The sequence below is a fragment of the Rattus rattus genome, chromosome 2 (genome assembly GCF_011064425.1).
Source record: "Rattus rattus isolate New Zealand chromosome 2, Rrattus_CSIRO_v1, whole genome shotgun sequence".
Classification (NCBI taxonomy): domain Eukaryota; kingdom Metazoa; phylum Chordata; class Mammalia; order Rodentia; family Muridae; genus Rattus; species Rattus rattus.
In genome coordinates this window covers 227,448,823-227,465,378 of record NC_046155.1, presented here as the reverse complement: position 1 = coordinate 227,465,378, position 16,556 = coordinate 227,448,823, and the positions used below count along the sequence as shown (strand labels likewise).

The 16,556-nt window shown below is 42.4% G+C and overlaps 1 protein-coding gene across 2 annotated transcripts in view; it reads right to left on the bottom strand.

Moving 5' to 3' along the window:
• Positions 1-16,556, bottom strand: part of Samd5 (sterile alpha motif domain containing 5) — a 410,140-nt gene that overhangs the window by 358,832 nt on the left and 34,752 nt on the right. The window contains exon 2 of one of the 2 annotated variants that reach the window (XM_032894990.1): positions 1,081-3,710. The exons of the other annotated variant lie outside the window; for it this stretch is intronic. Within the exon in view, the coding sequence (XP_032750881.1) occupies positions 3,648-3,710 (63 nt within the window). The 3' untranslated portion in view covers positions 1,081-3,647. Of the gene's footprint in view, positions 1-1,080; positions 3,711-16,556 lie in introns of those variants that run through there. 2 annotated transcript variants of the gene reach the window in all.

Sequence of the window (16,556 nt, the reverse complement as noted above, 5' to 3'; positions counted from 1 at the left end):
CTCCCTAGCACTGGATTACAAGTACTTGCCACCACGTTATCCTTTATAAATGAGGATTCTGGGGTCTAACTCAACCCTGTGTGCTTGCAAGGGCAGCCTCTTCCCGACTGAGCCACCTCCCCAGCCTATTGTACAGTTAAGTCAAATTCTCTTCATTCAGCTGCTAATCATTCCTGGAAACTCCTATTGTGACCGCAGGAGGTAGCTTTTTTGAGCTCAAAAGAAAGCAAAAGTCCCGATTTAATAGACAGCAGCAGGACATGTCAATATATGCTTGAGTTCTCCAGTTAGTCTTAAGGTAATCTCTTCCACATAAGAGGAAATGAATAAAATAACTGAAATTCAGGAAGGGCGTGGGGGAGAGTCGGTGAGCGCCTGCTAATGCCTTGCCTGAGCCAAAGACTGAGAATAGATGTGAACTGGAGAACGCTTAAGCCTCTTAAGAAGTGGAGGGAGATACTTATTTTTGCCATTTGTGGACGTGAGAAAAGAAGCTTTAAGTTTCAGAATTACTTGCAATGATTCCCCAAGCTATACTGCGTACAGCTTAGGCGCCTAGCAGGGTCACCACGAGAAAACACTCCTGGGGTAATTCTAGAACTTGAACTACAATCTGTGGAATTTCAAAGGAAAAGCTCACTGCTCGCTGTCATCCTGTAGTTCATCTACCAACCATGTCGGGAGTCTCTCTTATCTAAGAAACTGCTTGATCTGAACTGAGAAACTGCACTGTAGCCAAAAATTCAGGGCTTTTTTTTTTTCCCCTCTCTGAGATTTCTGACTTTGTTCTTTCCTTAAATTGCCATTTTCTGTGTCTAGAAACATCTCTCTTTCCCCTTCCGCCATCATTGCCTGATTGTGTGATTGTGTAATTGTGTGCGTGCATGTGTGATTGTGTGTGTGTGTGTGTGTGTGTGTGTGTGTGTGAGAGAGAGAGAGAGAGAGAGAGAGAGAGAGAGAGAGAGAGAGAGAGAGAGAGAGAGAGAGAAAGATGGAGGCCAAAGATTCCTTTGCAGGCAGACCTTGTTATGGTTCCTCTGTTTTGATTGTTTCAAAACAAGGTCTCTCTCGTTGGCTTATAACTCACCAAACAGACTAGGAGGCCAGCCAGCAAGCCATGGGGAACTTGCTCTCTCTTCCTCCCCAGTGCTGCCAATACAACCCATATCACCACACCTGGCCTTTTTTTATGGGGGTTCTGGGGTTCAAAAACACTGGTCCTAATGCTTGCATGGTACACACTTGACCAACAAAGCTATCTCCATTAGTCCCTCCTATTTTACTCCGTTTTGTTCTGATTTGCTTAATGAGACAGAATTTCATTACATAACCTAGGCTGGCCTTGAGCTTGGAATTCCGCTGGGATTATGGATGGGTACCACCATACTGGGCAAAGTAACATTTAGCATCAGTGACATATACTCGCATTTAAGATGAAGAAAATTTTGCTATTATTCCCTAAACCTCTCAATATTATAAACTAAGACCCTGTCACTTATGACTTAATTTTCTGGGAACTATGAATCATCGGCACGGTCAGGATTTGCTGTTATATTTTCATCTTCTACAGTTAGATATTAAGGAAATCACCAGCATGTAGATAAAAGGGGGGAAAAGCATAATGAGAAATTGACTCTTGAATATAAGTCTCTAGAGATGCAATTCAAGGTCAGAATTCCTTTCATGGCTTCTTACTTCGTCTGGATTCAATACAAAGGAATTAGCAAGCTTCTTTTCATTGGTTCTCTTCCCAAGTTTATTCTTCTAGCTTTACCTTAGACATCTTTCTGACCCACTGGCTATACCACCATCCTAAATTGTGACTCATAACTTAGGTAGATTATTGTTAATTTCAAATTCCAATAGTGGCATGGAGACAAGATTTAGATTTCGCCAAGTAATTGAAGTCGGACATCATTCAAATTGAAAATAAAGCTTGAAAGGACCCTAGGGCCATTTTTTGGTCACGGAGGATTTTATTCTATTGCCTCCAGGGAAAATAATAGATTTTTTTTCAGAAATTGGGTCCTTGCTAGCCACAGTTCAACAAATGCATGCAAATGTACATCTGCGAAATAAATCTGCCACAGATGCGGCACCTGGAAATGAGGCCTCAACCAGGAAGCCGTTTATTATCACAATAAATCATATCAGTAATCTATGCAGACACCCACACCTCTTTAAAAAAAATCTAACAGGTATTTTACAGATCAGCTTATTTGAAAAGGTGACAAGCAGTTGACTGTATGTGGCTCATAAGGGACAACTCACACACGTGCTCTTAGAACTTAATTTCCTTACACTTGTATTTAAAGCTCAAGAAAGGCTTTGCACAGTGCCTAAATTCATCTCTGAAGGCAACTCTAGTGGCTAAACTTTAGATTACAAAAACAAAAAACAGTATTATGGCATGAAACGCCTCTGGAGATGTAATCCCTTCTTAATCGGCTACCTATTTCTAGAGACAAAGCGACTGTCAGTCTCTTGCCTTTGAAAGTTTGTTGTTCATGTCCATAATTGCAGTGATACAAGCTACATCTTTGCTGTACTCCTGAGTCGTGAAACAATGTTTCCACAAACACAGTACATCCGAGGGGCTCTCTAGACTTGCCAGTGTCAGATGCTTGCTAACATTGTCAAATCACCTGGAGCCCTTTCTCAGCAAAGTTTAGACCCCATCACCAAGGCTGTATTTTCTTAGCAGAAAAGTGGACTAGCAACACCCAAAGGAAATAATGATGAGGAAGTAAAAAAAAAAATACTCCAGGTTTCCTTCCTTCTTCCTTTATTCTCCTTGTGTACAGATGGGACAAGGCTCCTCTTGCCCACTGCCAAGGCCCACTTCCCTGCCCAACACCTGATATCAGAAGCATGGGGGGATGGGGGAGTTTGAGAGAAAGCATCTTGGGAAGGTGGGCAAGGACAAAGAAGAATATAAAGAGCTGACATGTATGGGCTATGGCACTCCTAATGTAACAGTCATCCCTCTACCAGATTAAAACTGAAAACCCAGAAAAATAATTTCTTCCTTAATCTGTCAGTGTTATGGCTACACTTAGATGTGAAACCACTATATAAAGTACCTAAAATAAGAGTTCCTTCCCCCAAACTAGCTTATATAGAATTATATGAAATATTGTAACTTAACGAAAACAAGGCCCTATACGAAGTAAAATAACATGTATGTTAAAATATGAAATGAAAGCTACTGTTCTCGAGACTGAGGCTAATTTGAAAGCTATCTAATTAAGTAGCTATTGTAAGAAACCTATCTTACGTAGTTGGCTTAAAATTAGTAATTCCCCACAAGTCTTAGTCAACCCCATCTATCATGATGAAAAAAATTCAAAGAACAAAGGAGAGAAATTCCAAGAGATGTATCAGACTTCTTTCCACATGGAGTGTCCACTGAAAATCAAGTCCATCATATTTCCATAGGTGGTCTGTCACTGCCTCTCTCCTGACTACTACGCGTGAGTTACTCGGCTGACTAAGCTGATAATTCCAGAATTTTCCGAGCAAAAAGTTAAGCTGATGAGTGTTTGCAGAGTCACCATCCAGTTCCCCTTGTGAAAGAACGTTCTAAGTACGCCCCTTTCCAGTCTTCGGCACCTCATCAGTCCAACACGGGCTTTCAAAAATGATATCTAGCGGTTCTGTGATGACTTCGGCCAATTCATTAAGTACTCTAGGATGCCGGCCATGGGGACCTGTGGATTTGAACATATCTGGGTTACTGAGGTTATGTTTTGCCCATTCTTCCCCAAGTCCATCACGGATGACGGTTGAAAATGGCTTTCAGTGCCTCTGCCTTTTATGGATTCACTTTCTCGTTTAAGCTAACAATTGAAGAACAACACATTATATTCTAAAGCCTTTGGTTTACTTTTAAATGGTCTCCCTTTTTTCCCCTCCCCTCATGTATGTCCCTTGTTAGAGAAGGAGAAGACGAAAACCTCAAATCTACCTTACAACAGTTCAGATTTCTCAATCACATCATTCAATAACATGTTAGCAGCTTTTAATAGCAGAGCCAGCCACAGCCGACATCCTGCAGAAGCTCCAAGTGTTAATGGCTGCCTATCTCACGTGCAAAGGCAACTTTTGTATTCAACTTGGAACTGTGGCCGCTAGCGCTAATTCGGAATGCATCTTCCAAAATAAAAATGATTCACAATCATCTTTAATCATTATTCCTTGTATGCATAAACAATGATTTCTTCTGCCAGGCATTTCAGAACTGTGAGCTGGAAGGAGACAAATAGGGATTTCTGGGAAAGCAGAAATACATTTGCTGTGTGGCTATTGGTGTCCAGATCATCGGGTTTATGTTACGTTAATCATTTCCAAGGTCTTACAGGTGTTGACAGCTTTAACCCCTTTACTGTCACATTGACTCCTCTGAAACTAAAAGACAGACACAGATGATAGTTTTCTGCCTGTCTGTTACACTCCACCATATGCAGAGAATCCCCTGACATGCTCAGGACAGACAAAGAGGAGCAGGAGGAAAAGGAGAGGTTAAAGAGACAAAGACGCCTCACACTTGCCTCTCTCTGGCTTCCGTGTTTCTTGGATTTAACATGGGGTTTGGGGTTCTTGGTCTGTTTGTGTTTGCTCTGCGTTTGCTGTTGTTTATTAGAAACGGTTCTTTGGGGGAATGGTTGAATACGCTTTTGGTTTTGTTTTGTTTCCTAGTCTATCTCAGTTCACCCTTATACTGAGGTTTATTCTTTGATAGGTAACAATGCCCCTCAAACACAAGTCATTTTGCCGATTCCATAAAGACTCTTTTAAAGAATTAATTTATTCATCTAACACCTCTCAGAACGCACCCTTCTCACCCTTGCTCCTGCAATGGCTGCCTGCTGACCTCAACTCATAGCTAATATGCCATTAACTCTTAGCGTGGGAGACACCATAATCAGGCAATCTAAGCTGGTAGGAAGTATTACTGACCAAGCTTAATCATTCTCCTTTCCAGAGAGAGAACTATTTATAGTCCTCTGGTTTGGTATTTGGCTTTCACTTAAGAAAACCTCACTAATAATTAATATATTCCAAAAGTCACCTTTAAAACAATCTAACTTAATTCAATGCCTCTGTTAAAAATCACCTCCTGTTACCATCTGCGATCAAGCAATCTTTCATCTACCTTAACAAGCAGAGTTGCTGGAATGGTCTGGAGGGGGATAGGGGATTATGGTGAAGTCCTAAGAGGAGAGATTATTGAAATACAAAGAAGGTAAAGTTGCTTCATTTTTTTAAATGCTGTAGTATACAAATAAATAACAGGGTATTAACAACAACTATCATATTTACTGTGTTGTATAAGATAACTATCTGTTAGCATTAGGAAGAAAACAAGTTGTGAGAGCCTCAAGTTAGGATGTAAGCAGTCATGAGGAGAAAAGGAAGACCTCGGCTGAGAAAGAATAGGTTCATAATGCACCTCCCCTCCTGGGTGAGGCAGAACTCTGAATGAAGTCAGCTTAATCGCCTTCATGCCCTCACATGTTCCACAGACATGTGGAGAGAATGAATGCCTTTGGACAGTCTATTATGCTTCAAGTGTTGACACCCTTCACATTAAACTCATCCGGAGACTGGAAGCATGAACTCACTTCACAAATGTAGCCACAATCCAACAGCCTCCAGAGTCTCTCCTGTTCTTGGTTCCACAAAAGCAAATCAAATTCATCCAACAAGCCCAGTCTTGCAATTTGTTTTTTTTTATCATTCCCAAGGGAAGAGGGTGGGAGGCAGACAAACGGGATTTCCAAAACTGGGGCATGAAGAGTTTCAAGTTGGGAGAGCAGTAATTAGAAGATCCTGTTGAGTTGTTGCCTCACGACTTGGGAAATGTTAAGATTCTCCCTGTTACTGATCCTCTCAGTGCTCTGACGGCTGATACACACTGATATCCCACAGCCTAGTCCTCACAGGTCCCACTCAAGCGAAATAAAAATCTTGACAAGCTAAGCAAACGATTAAGACCTCTCAGAGTGAAACACGCGTTTGACAATACAGCTCGTGCACCTTACTTTTTCTTTTTTAAATAGCCCATTTTCCCCCTAAACTATATGGCATTCTCATATGAGAAGAATGGGTCTCTATCCATTCCACCAAAGAAAGTATCAATATATTCACGGTCGTTTATGTCTTCTTCCTTGGTGAGATGAAGATGTATCCCCATGGTGGGTAGAGAGCTCGCCTAACATTGAAGAGGTCTGGCCTTTCATTCTCAGTACCACAAGAAGGGTTGATGTGGCCGGGAAGACCCATGAAAGTAACAGTGTGTCTGGTGGGCTCTCAAATGTCTCCAAATCCAATCTGAGGATGAATGAATGCTGCATTGTTCTTAGGCCTTAAAACAGCTGGAGTTTTCCTGTGCTTAAGGACTAGATGTGCTGAAAGATTAAAAGAACGGCACAAAGTTACATGGGGTGGCAAACGCCTGTACTCCCAGCACTCGAAATTGGACACGGGACATTCAGAAGCCCAAGGCCACCCTGAGCTACCTGGTGAGTTGGAGATCAGCCAGACTACAAGAGACCTTGTCTCAGAGAGTGGGGGAAGAGAAGGAAGGAGCAAGAGAGTGAGAGAGTGAGAGAATGAGAGAGAGAGTGAGTGAGTGAGTGAGTGAGTGAGTGAGAGGAGGCGGAGGGCAAAGAAGGAATACTAAGTTTCCAGATGGGTGTGGTTTCACACATCCATATTCTCAGTATTTGGAAAGCTAATGCAGAATAATTTCTGTAGAGTGGAGACTGCCCCCCCCAACCATAAAATCATTTTGTAATTTTGCTACAGTTGTAAATCATAATGTAATGCCTGATAAACGGGATATCTGATACACAATCCCCATGGGGGGTCACAACCTAAAGGTTGAGAACCCCTGTTCTAAGCAAAGTCCCCAAATACAAGGAAAGTACAGAGCTACTTAACCGTTCAGGAGGGCCACTTTTTTTAATTGAAAAACTAAATATGGAGGCTGTGTGGCTGTTGGATTTGCACCTGCGCTGTTCTTTAGAGTATTATCAAGTAGAAACTCACTTCTCAGGATGGGTCTGCTTGCATGAAGCTCTGGTTGCCTCTAGTTAGGGGAAGAACCACAAGCTCAAAAGAACCACAGACTTGAAGTTGCCTTAAAATGAGAACAATGAACCAAGGAAAATAAGATCTCAAGAGATGTTGATTTTCAAGTACAGAATCATGGTTTCTTTGTGGTCTAGACCGTGTCTCTGTTCCCCCCTCCCCACCTCATTTCTCAGATTTGGGTTATAATATTGGTAGAGATCGCCAGAACTATCTACAGTGTATCATTCTTACATATAATTCTCATCAGAGTAAGCTCCTGTTGGGGAATTTTAATGTAGAAAGTTATTTTCCTTCACTTACAGAGAGAAGAAGTGACATGAGTCACTAAGCGACTATGGGTCCTGATGGCCATTTTTAGATTTTTCCCTTCAGTCTGCTGCTTGGGGATGCTCAGATTGGCCTCTGGCCCCAACAGGAGAGAAGATGTGACTTCATACTGTACAAAGAGCTGGTATATAAGACACCTTCACCTGTCTTCTATTTTAGGGAGAGCTCACAAAATAGACTTCCTTGGAATCTATGGACTAAAAGAACATCATCTTTTTCTTTAGAAACAAGTATGTGAAATGTCCTCTTTCAAATGAAGAACAGGTCCTGTTGATTATCCAATCTGTCCCCATCCTTGTTGACTTAATGTTCCCTTTCTGGAGCAAATTAGATGAATTAGAAGGAACTGCCTCTCCATGCCTCCTCTGGACATGAGTTTCTAATCTTCACTTCCCGACTTATCTACAGCTTTTCAGCAAACGCAAACTCTCCTAAAGAGGCTGCCTGGGAATTTTCCTACACACTTATTATTCATAAAACTCTCTGAAACACACTCGGAGGTTAAAAAAGCAAAAACATCTTTGTCTATGTTATCCTCAGGGCATTAACTGATGTTATAATTTTTCCAACTGAACAGTTATGTAAATTCACCACTTCAAAAGCTGCTTTGCAGACCTCAGCGCTGAGCACTCTTCCCCCACACAGAACCACCTGAAGGCCTGTGGTCAGCTAAGGGAGAGTCAGTACTGCAGGAGCTTCTAGAGGCCTGGAGTCAGAGCTTCATCTAGCTCCTCCATCAGTAACAAGGGCTCAGGAATGTAACTGCGGGGGATTCAGCGTGAAGCTTTCTGTTGTTTTGTGATAATTATCAGCCAGTCAGAACAGGAACCCAAGGTTAGTTAGGTCATCTCTCTTTTCAGAGTTTTAATAGTACAGCTGAAGAAGCGAAACGGAAATGAGTTCAGAATAGACGAAGAGCTTTAGCCACAGTTCCAGGGTAGGGAAGGGGTCCCATGGTGTCCACACAGGCAAATGAGGTGATAAGGACTGTTGAGGTCAACAGGGATAATGGGCATGGGGTGGGGTGGGGCAATAGTTCTAGAGGGAAGCTGGGCCCCACCTCAGGAAGACTCAAGAGACAAATGACCAGAAGGGCTCGGATACTGGCACAACTGAGGGTCAGGGAGAGACAGCTCAGGAGTGAAGCTCTGCTTCCTTATGTAGTAGTGGCCGGCCAAGGCTGGCTGCAGGATGAGTAGTGGGGTGGGGAGAGGCTAACAAGACTGAAGTCCACCCACCCAGACCACTTCAGTGTGGACATTGGTCTTTCGTAAGAAAGCAGCACTGGCCAGGGCTTTTGGAGTTTCTCTCTACACTGTAAGGCCAGATCTCCAAACATGATCAAAGCCTAGGAGTACAACACCAAAGACTGGAGATCCCAAGGTGCATGGTTCAGAGTGGTTGGCCCTCCAGTGACGTTCTTTGAAACACCCTTACTTGGTGCTCTGTGGATGAAAGAAGCTCCTGGTGATGTTGGTCTCTACAGTGTTCCGGGCCCCTCTCCTTGTTACTCCTCTTTCCCTACCCCGTCTCATTTTCTTACTTGTAATGATGTCCTCTTGTTAATTAACAATCTTTGAAATCAGTTAACCTTAGTGTCTGTTTTCTCTTACTCCACTGATCACAAATATATTTGTCACTACCGTGGGTGTCTAATGCACACTGGAAAAGTTATAATCCACTGCTCCACGATAGGAAATACACTATTACTATTTACTGGGAGAAGTCTCCCTATGGCAGGCACCAGGTCAAGAATGTGTGCTTGCATATAATCTCTCCTCCACACCCCACACTAGCTTGATAGTGAGCCAGAACCTAATTAATAAATGAAGAAGCTGAGGTTTTGAGATGCAGATGTGCTGCTCTGGGAACGCTGCTAATGTAGGGCAGAACAGCTTCCTGTGGCAAGTTCCACCTTAGCAAATGGCATGTATTCAGGGCAGTCGACTTTGCCATCCTTAGTAGCTGAAAAGCATCTCAAAAGTGCAACCTCAGTGGGAAGTTAAATTCACTCAAGTTTTCAGGTGGGCCTGAAATCCCATTGCCTGGTGACCTCATATGAAGGAGAGAGGAAGTGGAGACATAGTAAGGGGACCACATGAAGGGAGAAGAAGAGATAGGAGTGAAACACTGTAGATCCACCTTAAATCCAGGGACTATAGATCCACCTTAAATCCAGGGAGTCTAGACCCACTAGCATGTCCAGAAAGGCAAGGAAGGATGCTCCCTTCAGAGTCTTTAGAGGGATCCAGGCCTCCAGACACTATGGCTTTTTATTTCACACCTCTAGAAGCATGAGGGAGAGGCTCTGTCATTTTAAGCCACCTAGCTCGTGATAGCTGTCACCACGTCCTTTAGGGAACAAATATAGAGCACCTTTCTCACCAACAGACATAAGTTGTAAACTGAAGATAGGGATAGTTGAAACTGCTTTGTTGTTTTTAGAAGTATGTGCAAATGTGATTTTTAGTGAACCGGAATTTTATTTTCAGAATATACAATGTTATTCAAAATGTTTATTTAGATATTGTACAAAATGCCTATCTTGGTTTCGTTTATAACACTAATTATATAGAGAGGAAACTTTGGCCTCTTCCTATTCTACACATGATATAAACTGCTTGAGTTATGTAAAACACATTCATAAGAGTACATCAACGACCATTTTATATATATATATATATATATACCATGTGCTGATACATCTTATTAAAGAGAAAGAAATACTAGGAACTGTCAAGAGACAGAGTTTTCTAGATCTCTATTTTCCCCTTAAAATTTGCTCTTTGTCATTAACAATAAATATCGTCTGTTGTCTTTCTTGAAATAATGGGTTCCGGAGCTAGAGAGATGAGTCAGAAGTTAAGAACACTTCCTACTCTTGTGGCAGATGCATCAGTGACCTACACCCACACGGCAGCTCACAATTGCCTGTAACTCCAGCTTCGAGGAATCTGACACCCTCTTCAGGGTTCTGCATACATACACATACACAAGTACACATGCACACACACACACACACATATATGCTTGTTCTGACACATATACACACACAGGCTCGTTCTCACATACATGTGCTCATTCTCACACACTCACATACCCCCACACACATACATATACACATGCTAGTTCTGATGCACACACAAAAATAAAATTTTTAAGCATTTTTTTGAAAAGAAAAGGAAAATACTAGTTTCAATACTATTTTCAAATAGTCTTCTAAATATCCCCACTGTGAACACTTATGGTTTACCCACAGCAGCTCCCACCAATTAGAATGGTGCTCCATGGAAAAGCATCTTCAGTAAAACAGACAGCATCAATGTCTGCCAGGGACACAGGTTCATTCCAGTGCCCACAAAAGGGTACCATGTACTTCTATTCTGTCACTCAGAACTCAGAATAGAAAACAAAACAAGTACACCAAAGCTGCGATTAAGTGAAGTTATTATTAATTCTTTTGCATCAGAGAGGATCTAATGATGGAGAATAGTTTCTTAGGGTTTGTGGCAGTGTGGAGGTTAGGGGTAAAGTACAGAGACAGACTAGCATTCGTGTGCCAGCATTTGTGCCCACCATTACTCTGCTGGTAGTATATACAGCTACACAGTGGTGAAGGGGTGGATAATGCCATTCTCATGACATTATATCTCAAAGTCCCCTGGAGGGAACCATTGGGGGGTCTTCAGACCATACTTTGAGACCCGCCATTCTATTTCATTTCTAGACACCCCAGACTAGAGGGATCACAAACGTAGCAAGTCTCAGACCACGTCCTGAGTCTGGAACACATTATAATTTGCCTTTCACACTACAGCACCTCCTGTACAACCACTGCACACTAACCCTTCTGGCCTCCCATCCGGCTTTAGTCCCACAGACCTGGGACCTTCCTGTCTTGAAGGTGAGCTGACCTTTCCTGTCTGGCGAGAGGGTTTGCAAAGATGGCTGGTCTACTCACAAACACATGTTTCTCTGGGGGGGGGGGGTTAGCCTGCCAGCTTTGAAAATAGCAAGAGCTTTTGAGGTGGCCTGGGTATTTCTGAACACAGGCAGTCTCCTTTATCAAAATTACCCATGCTTTCCTACCATCCAGACTCAGCCTCCCAAATACTGAAGCGTGACCTCTGCTAGGCCTTGACCTCACCTGCCAAATTGAAATGGGCAGGGAAGCAAGACAAGTGTCATAATCCTCTTTAGCAATTCCATCCTGGGCACATTTGCATTTTTAGCTGCAGCCTAAGGAAGAATTTTCCGCTGCTCCCTTTGTCTCTGATTTTGGCAGGGGAAAGGGGACCCTTTAGACAGTAGCGCACTCTCATGGACTCAAAGCTTGGGCCTGTAAAAGAACAGCAGGTACAAAGTCAACGGAACCACCCTCAAAGCGCTGACCTCACCTAAATGAACTCTGAGGAGGCTTGAATGGAGACCTGCGCCAGCCAAAGACGTAAATCGCGCCATCTTTCATTATGCCCCAGAGGTCTCAACCAGGCACACTTGCTGTTACATCCTGATGGTACCCAGAAGAAGTGGGAGCGGAATGTGAAATAGGCATCTTCCCTGATAGCTCAAGTCCCTGTATGCTCACAGTGGGCTCCAGACAGAGCATTCGGAGACGCTGCGAAGTGAATGTGGATGTGGAAGCAGAGTGGCTAGAGGAAGGGGAAGAGTGCGCTTCAGTGGCCAGTCAGCTTCTAGGTAGTTCTAGAACCATCTTATCCTTTCCTTATAGCGCAGCTTTGAAAGCCCCTGGAGGAAGTCATCAACTCCAAGCCTGTCACTTCCTGGATGAAAGTCTGTGTCCAGCCATCCAGCCTCACCACTCCTTCAGCTTTCCCTCTGCCAACTACGAACACCTTGGCATGCCACATCTCTGAGGGCTTTGGCAAGTATTGTCCAGAACTTAAGCCATCAACTAAGCATCTACCCTATACAGAAACATGAAATTATGCATTTTTGTTCAATCACTTAGGAATGTAAACTCACCCTTAAGGAATAATTGATTCTCAAGCACATCTTCCAAACAGAACCGTAATGAGCGTTCAGCAACATTATTGAGTTAGTCACCCGCAAACGTTATTAAAATAGATCGTGAGTCATGCACATGCTTTAAGCATGGGTTAGCTATTAACTTTTAAATTCTTCATTTAGCTTCGTGAAGCAATGCCCTATAGAACATAACTGCCACAGATGTCGTCCTCAGCTTGTGGAAGCATAAAGATCTCTTTAATTGTTTTAAACACAGACTTCCCCTCCAGGTACATGTGTCTGTGTGTGCGCGTGCACATGTGTACACATACACACATTCTAAAACCTGCACATGCGCATATACACACGTTCTAAAACCCGCACATGCGCATATGCACACGTTCTAAAACCCGCACATGCGCACATACACACAATCTAAAACCTACACATGCGCATAAACACAATCTAAAACCTGCACATGCGCACATACACACATTCCAAAACCATATGTATATTTCTTCCCTATGGTCTTTTTTATTGAGAAAAAATATTGTTTTACAAGTAACTAGAAATTCAAGAACTTCGAATACATTTATGTGAAACATGATATTTATGGAGCAAGTTGGTACCAAACAGGTTTGAGATCTCTTGCATTAACGCTGCCACCTTTCCTAGTAGAATGGATGACCGTCCACTAAAAGTGGACTCTTAAAAAAGAAATACAGATTTTTTTTCTTTAAATTGGCAAAATGGTTAAATGAGTAAAAGTTATGTTCCAGAATTTTAACTTCAATTATGGCATGAGTGGTCTCTCTATTCTTGTACTGGATAGTATATAACAGACAGGAATATTCTACAGCGAGATTTGAAGGCGCTAACATTTTTTCTTTTAATGCAAAGGTGGTTGGCATGCTCCCACCCATTCTTCCCCAGTTGAGTCTTGAAATATCATTGTTTGCTACTTCAGTAATCTGTCCCACTGCAGCAAAGACATGAAATAGAGCCGCGGGTAATCCCTGATCTCTGGAAACTGTGATTCCAGAGATGAAATAGAAAGTACCCGCATCTCCTGAGCTAACAGCAGATCCAGGGAAACATCCCTACACAAAAACACAGCCCAGAAGGTGAATACATTTCAGAAAATTTACAGTAGGATAAAAGGATTTTAGAATCTCCTTGTCTGTGGGTCACAGGACCCAATTCTGAGCTTTGGCTTTTGTTTATCAGAAATGCGCATGTGTGCACGGACACACACACACACACACACACACACACACACACACTTCTGCTGTGATCACATGTATTAACGCTTTGTTTCTATATTTTCATTCCTGCTGAAACTAAATATAAAGTAACCTTTCACATTAAAGAAGCTGTCTTTTATTCTCAGACCTAATGTGCGAGATCATGCTACTTAACACTGCGTTACATTCGCAGATCATGCAAGTTAAATAAAGACACCTTGCAGGTTTCTTAATATAGACTTTGCTAAGATTAGTTATGCATCTGCCACCTTAGCATTCAGATTGGGGGGCAGGAAAAAAAAAGCTGTAGTTAGAAATCACACTTGCATCGCAAGTGCTTAGAATTTCACGGTTCATTTAAGAGCATCACAATCAAGAATTTAATTATGTCAAAAAGGGAGCGGGATCTTCTAATGGTTCAGATCATGCTCCTCTTTATTCTCTTTCCTACCCTACAAAATCAACCAGTCCTTTTAACCTCCATGGATCCATTTTCTGATATATGAAATAAAGGGGTGATTTGAAAGTATCCTCCGTCCTACTGTGTTGTGATTTTTGAAGTTTGCAAGGACAGATCAAAGAGGAAGCAGAGGAAGGCCAGAGCCAGGGAATTATTGGAATATACTCAAGTCCATCCATAAATAAAACAGTAATTACTGTGATCCCCCGAAAAACAATAAAATATTTTAGGATAACAATGCTACCACAGCCCCTATTGTGCTTTCACACTTCAGATTTGTCTATTAGTGTTCTGTTAAAAAGAAGTCTCCATCTATCGATTCAAGTTGGTACAATGCTTGTCTGGAATGCACTTAATACAGGGTTCAGTCCCCCCCATCACTGCATAAAACTGGGCACAGCAACACACACTGTAACCCCAGTATCTGGGAGACAGAAGAAGGAAAATCTAAAGTTCAAATCTATTCAAGGCTATACAACCAGTTCATTATAGAAAGCTCATCTCAAACCAGCAAATACGGGTTCCATCCGACTAAGACTAATGTGCTGTGTCATGACTAAGCACATGACAACTAAGTGCTTATGGCAGGGGAGTGAGTTGTTCCAGAACCAACAAATCGAGTAAAAATAACTTCTAATGTGACTAACAAAGTGGTCGTATTTTGAAGCTACTGTAAACACACAGTGTGATCACATACATGACAGAACTACATAAATAATCACTGTGGTGGTTGGTTCCGTTGAAGTGGAATCTAATAGACGGCTGGTTTTATTCCTCCAGGAAGCAGAGCCTGAGGCAAAGATCTGTAGGCAAGAGTTTGGAAGTACAATCCCTGAGCAAAGGAGGGAGAGGGGAAAAAAGAACAAAACAATAAAGAGAAAGCCACTACAGGGTGCAAGATGGAATTAGTCACTTGGCTACGAGTTGCCCAATTACAGGCGCTTACCCAGAACCATTAGCAAACGAGTCTGAGTCTCGGAATCCTGCATGAGGAAAGCAAGGAGGGAAACATGTCTCCACCAGCTCCCATCGCCCTCTTATCAAAGCCATCCTCGTAAGTATTAATTTCCTGGCACTTCCTGTTTATCCGTGTGAATGCTTCGTCAGCTCCTGTAGGGAGTGCTTGACAGAGTGAGTGAAGCCACCCTGGGAGCTAAAGCACCAAGCAAGCACAGGCCTAAACCAATGAGCTGTCAATTGGTACCTAGGTGATGCCGGCTGAAGGAGGAGTGGAATCGCTTGCTCAGCAGTGGCTAGAATAAGACTTAAGGCCACGATCTTCTGAAGTGATGCACACAGAGCCAGGCCATCTGTATCAGTCAGGGCAGTCCAATTATGCTGCAGTAACAAATGACCCCGCATTTCAATAGTTTGCAACAAACGCTTATTTCTCACTCTTATTATGTCTCCCAAGTCTACTCGGGGTCAGCTACAGTTCTGCGCTGTTTTCTTTGCTGAGGTTCAGAGTTGACCAGACCAACTCTATCAGGAGTACAGCCAGTACTGAGACTAAGGGAAGAGATTGAAACTGTGACCTTCTCACAGGCTTGTGAAGATGCTGCTTAAAATAAACCCAAATCATTTCTTTGACCGAAAACATGTCATAGGTAAAAGGACAAGGGCTCTGACCACCCCCTTCAGGGATACTGAGGACACAGTAGTAAAACACACCACGGTATATATTGGAGAGGAGGCTCAGTGGGTAAGCAGCTAGCTGGACAAGCATGAAGGCTTGAGTTTGGATGCCCAGCATCTACATGGGAAGCAGGGTATGTGGAGCTTGTCTGTAAACCCAGTGTGGGTGGGCAGATCTTGGGGACTCATTGGCAGCACATCTAGCTGAAATACCGAACACCAGGTTCACTCTCGGGGCCCATCTCAAAATATAAGACAGGCAAAATTAGAGGAAAATGTAGATGTCTAGGACATGTGTGGGTAAGTGCACATGCATATACATATATACACACACAAATACACACAAACACATACAAACAAACACATACATACACACAAACACATACACACACACACGAAATGTGCCTCCATTTGGGGGGAAGAAAGCAAAGAATAGGAAAACAATTCATTCTGGGACCTTCGTGGAAGCTTGTTCCTGGTATCATGTTTTCTTTGAGCACAGAGCTCAGAGGATTGTTTTTAACTTAGAAGTTTAAGAAAAACAAAAACAAACAAAAAGACTCTAAAACACAAATGTTTAAAAATATTAACTCCTTATAAAAGAAAACAGATAAATCCCTCTAGATTTTGTTTCCAATAAGAAAATAAGGCATGGGCGTACCTTAGAGGGGTACCTGAACTGATTTAAATACGATGTATAAATTTAAATATTTTATAGCTGTTTAGTCAGGCTCGGCTCTTAGAAGTCACCAATGAAGTAACAATATTGAAGCAAGTTAAAAAACAGAACCTGGATAGGACTTGGATCTCTATGTCCCTGCCAG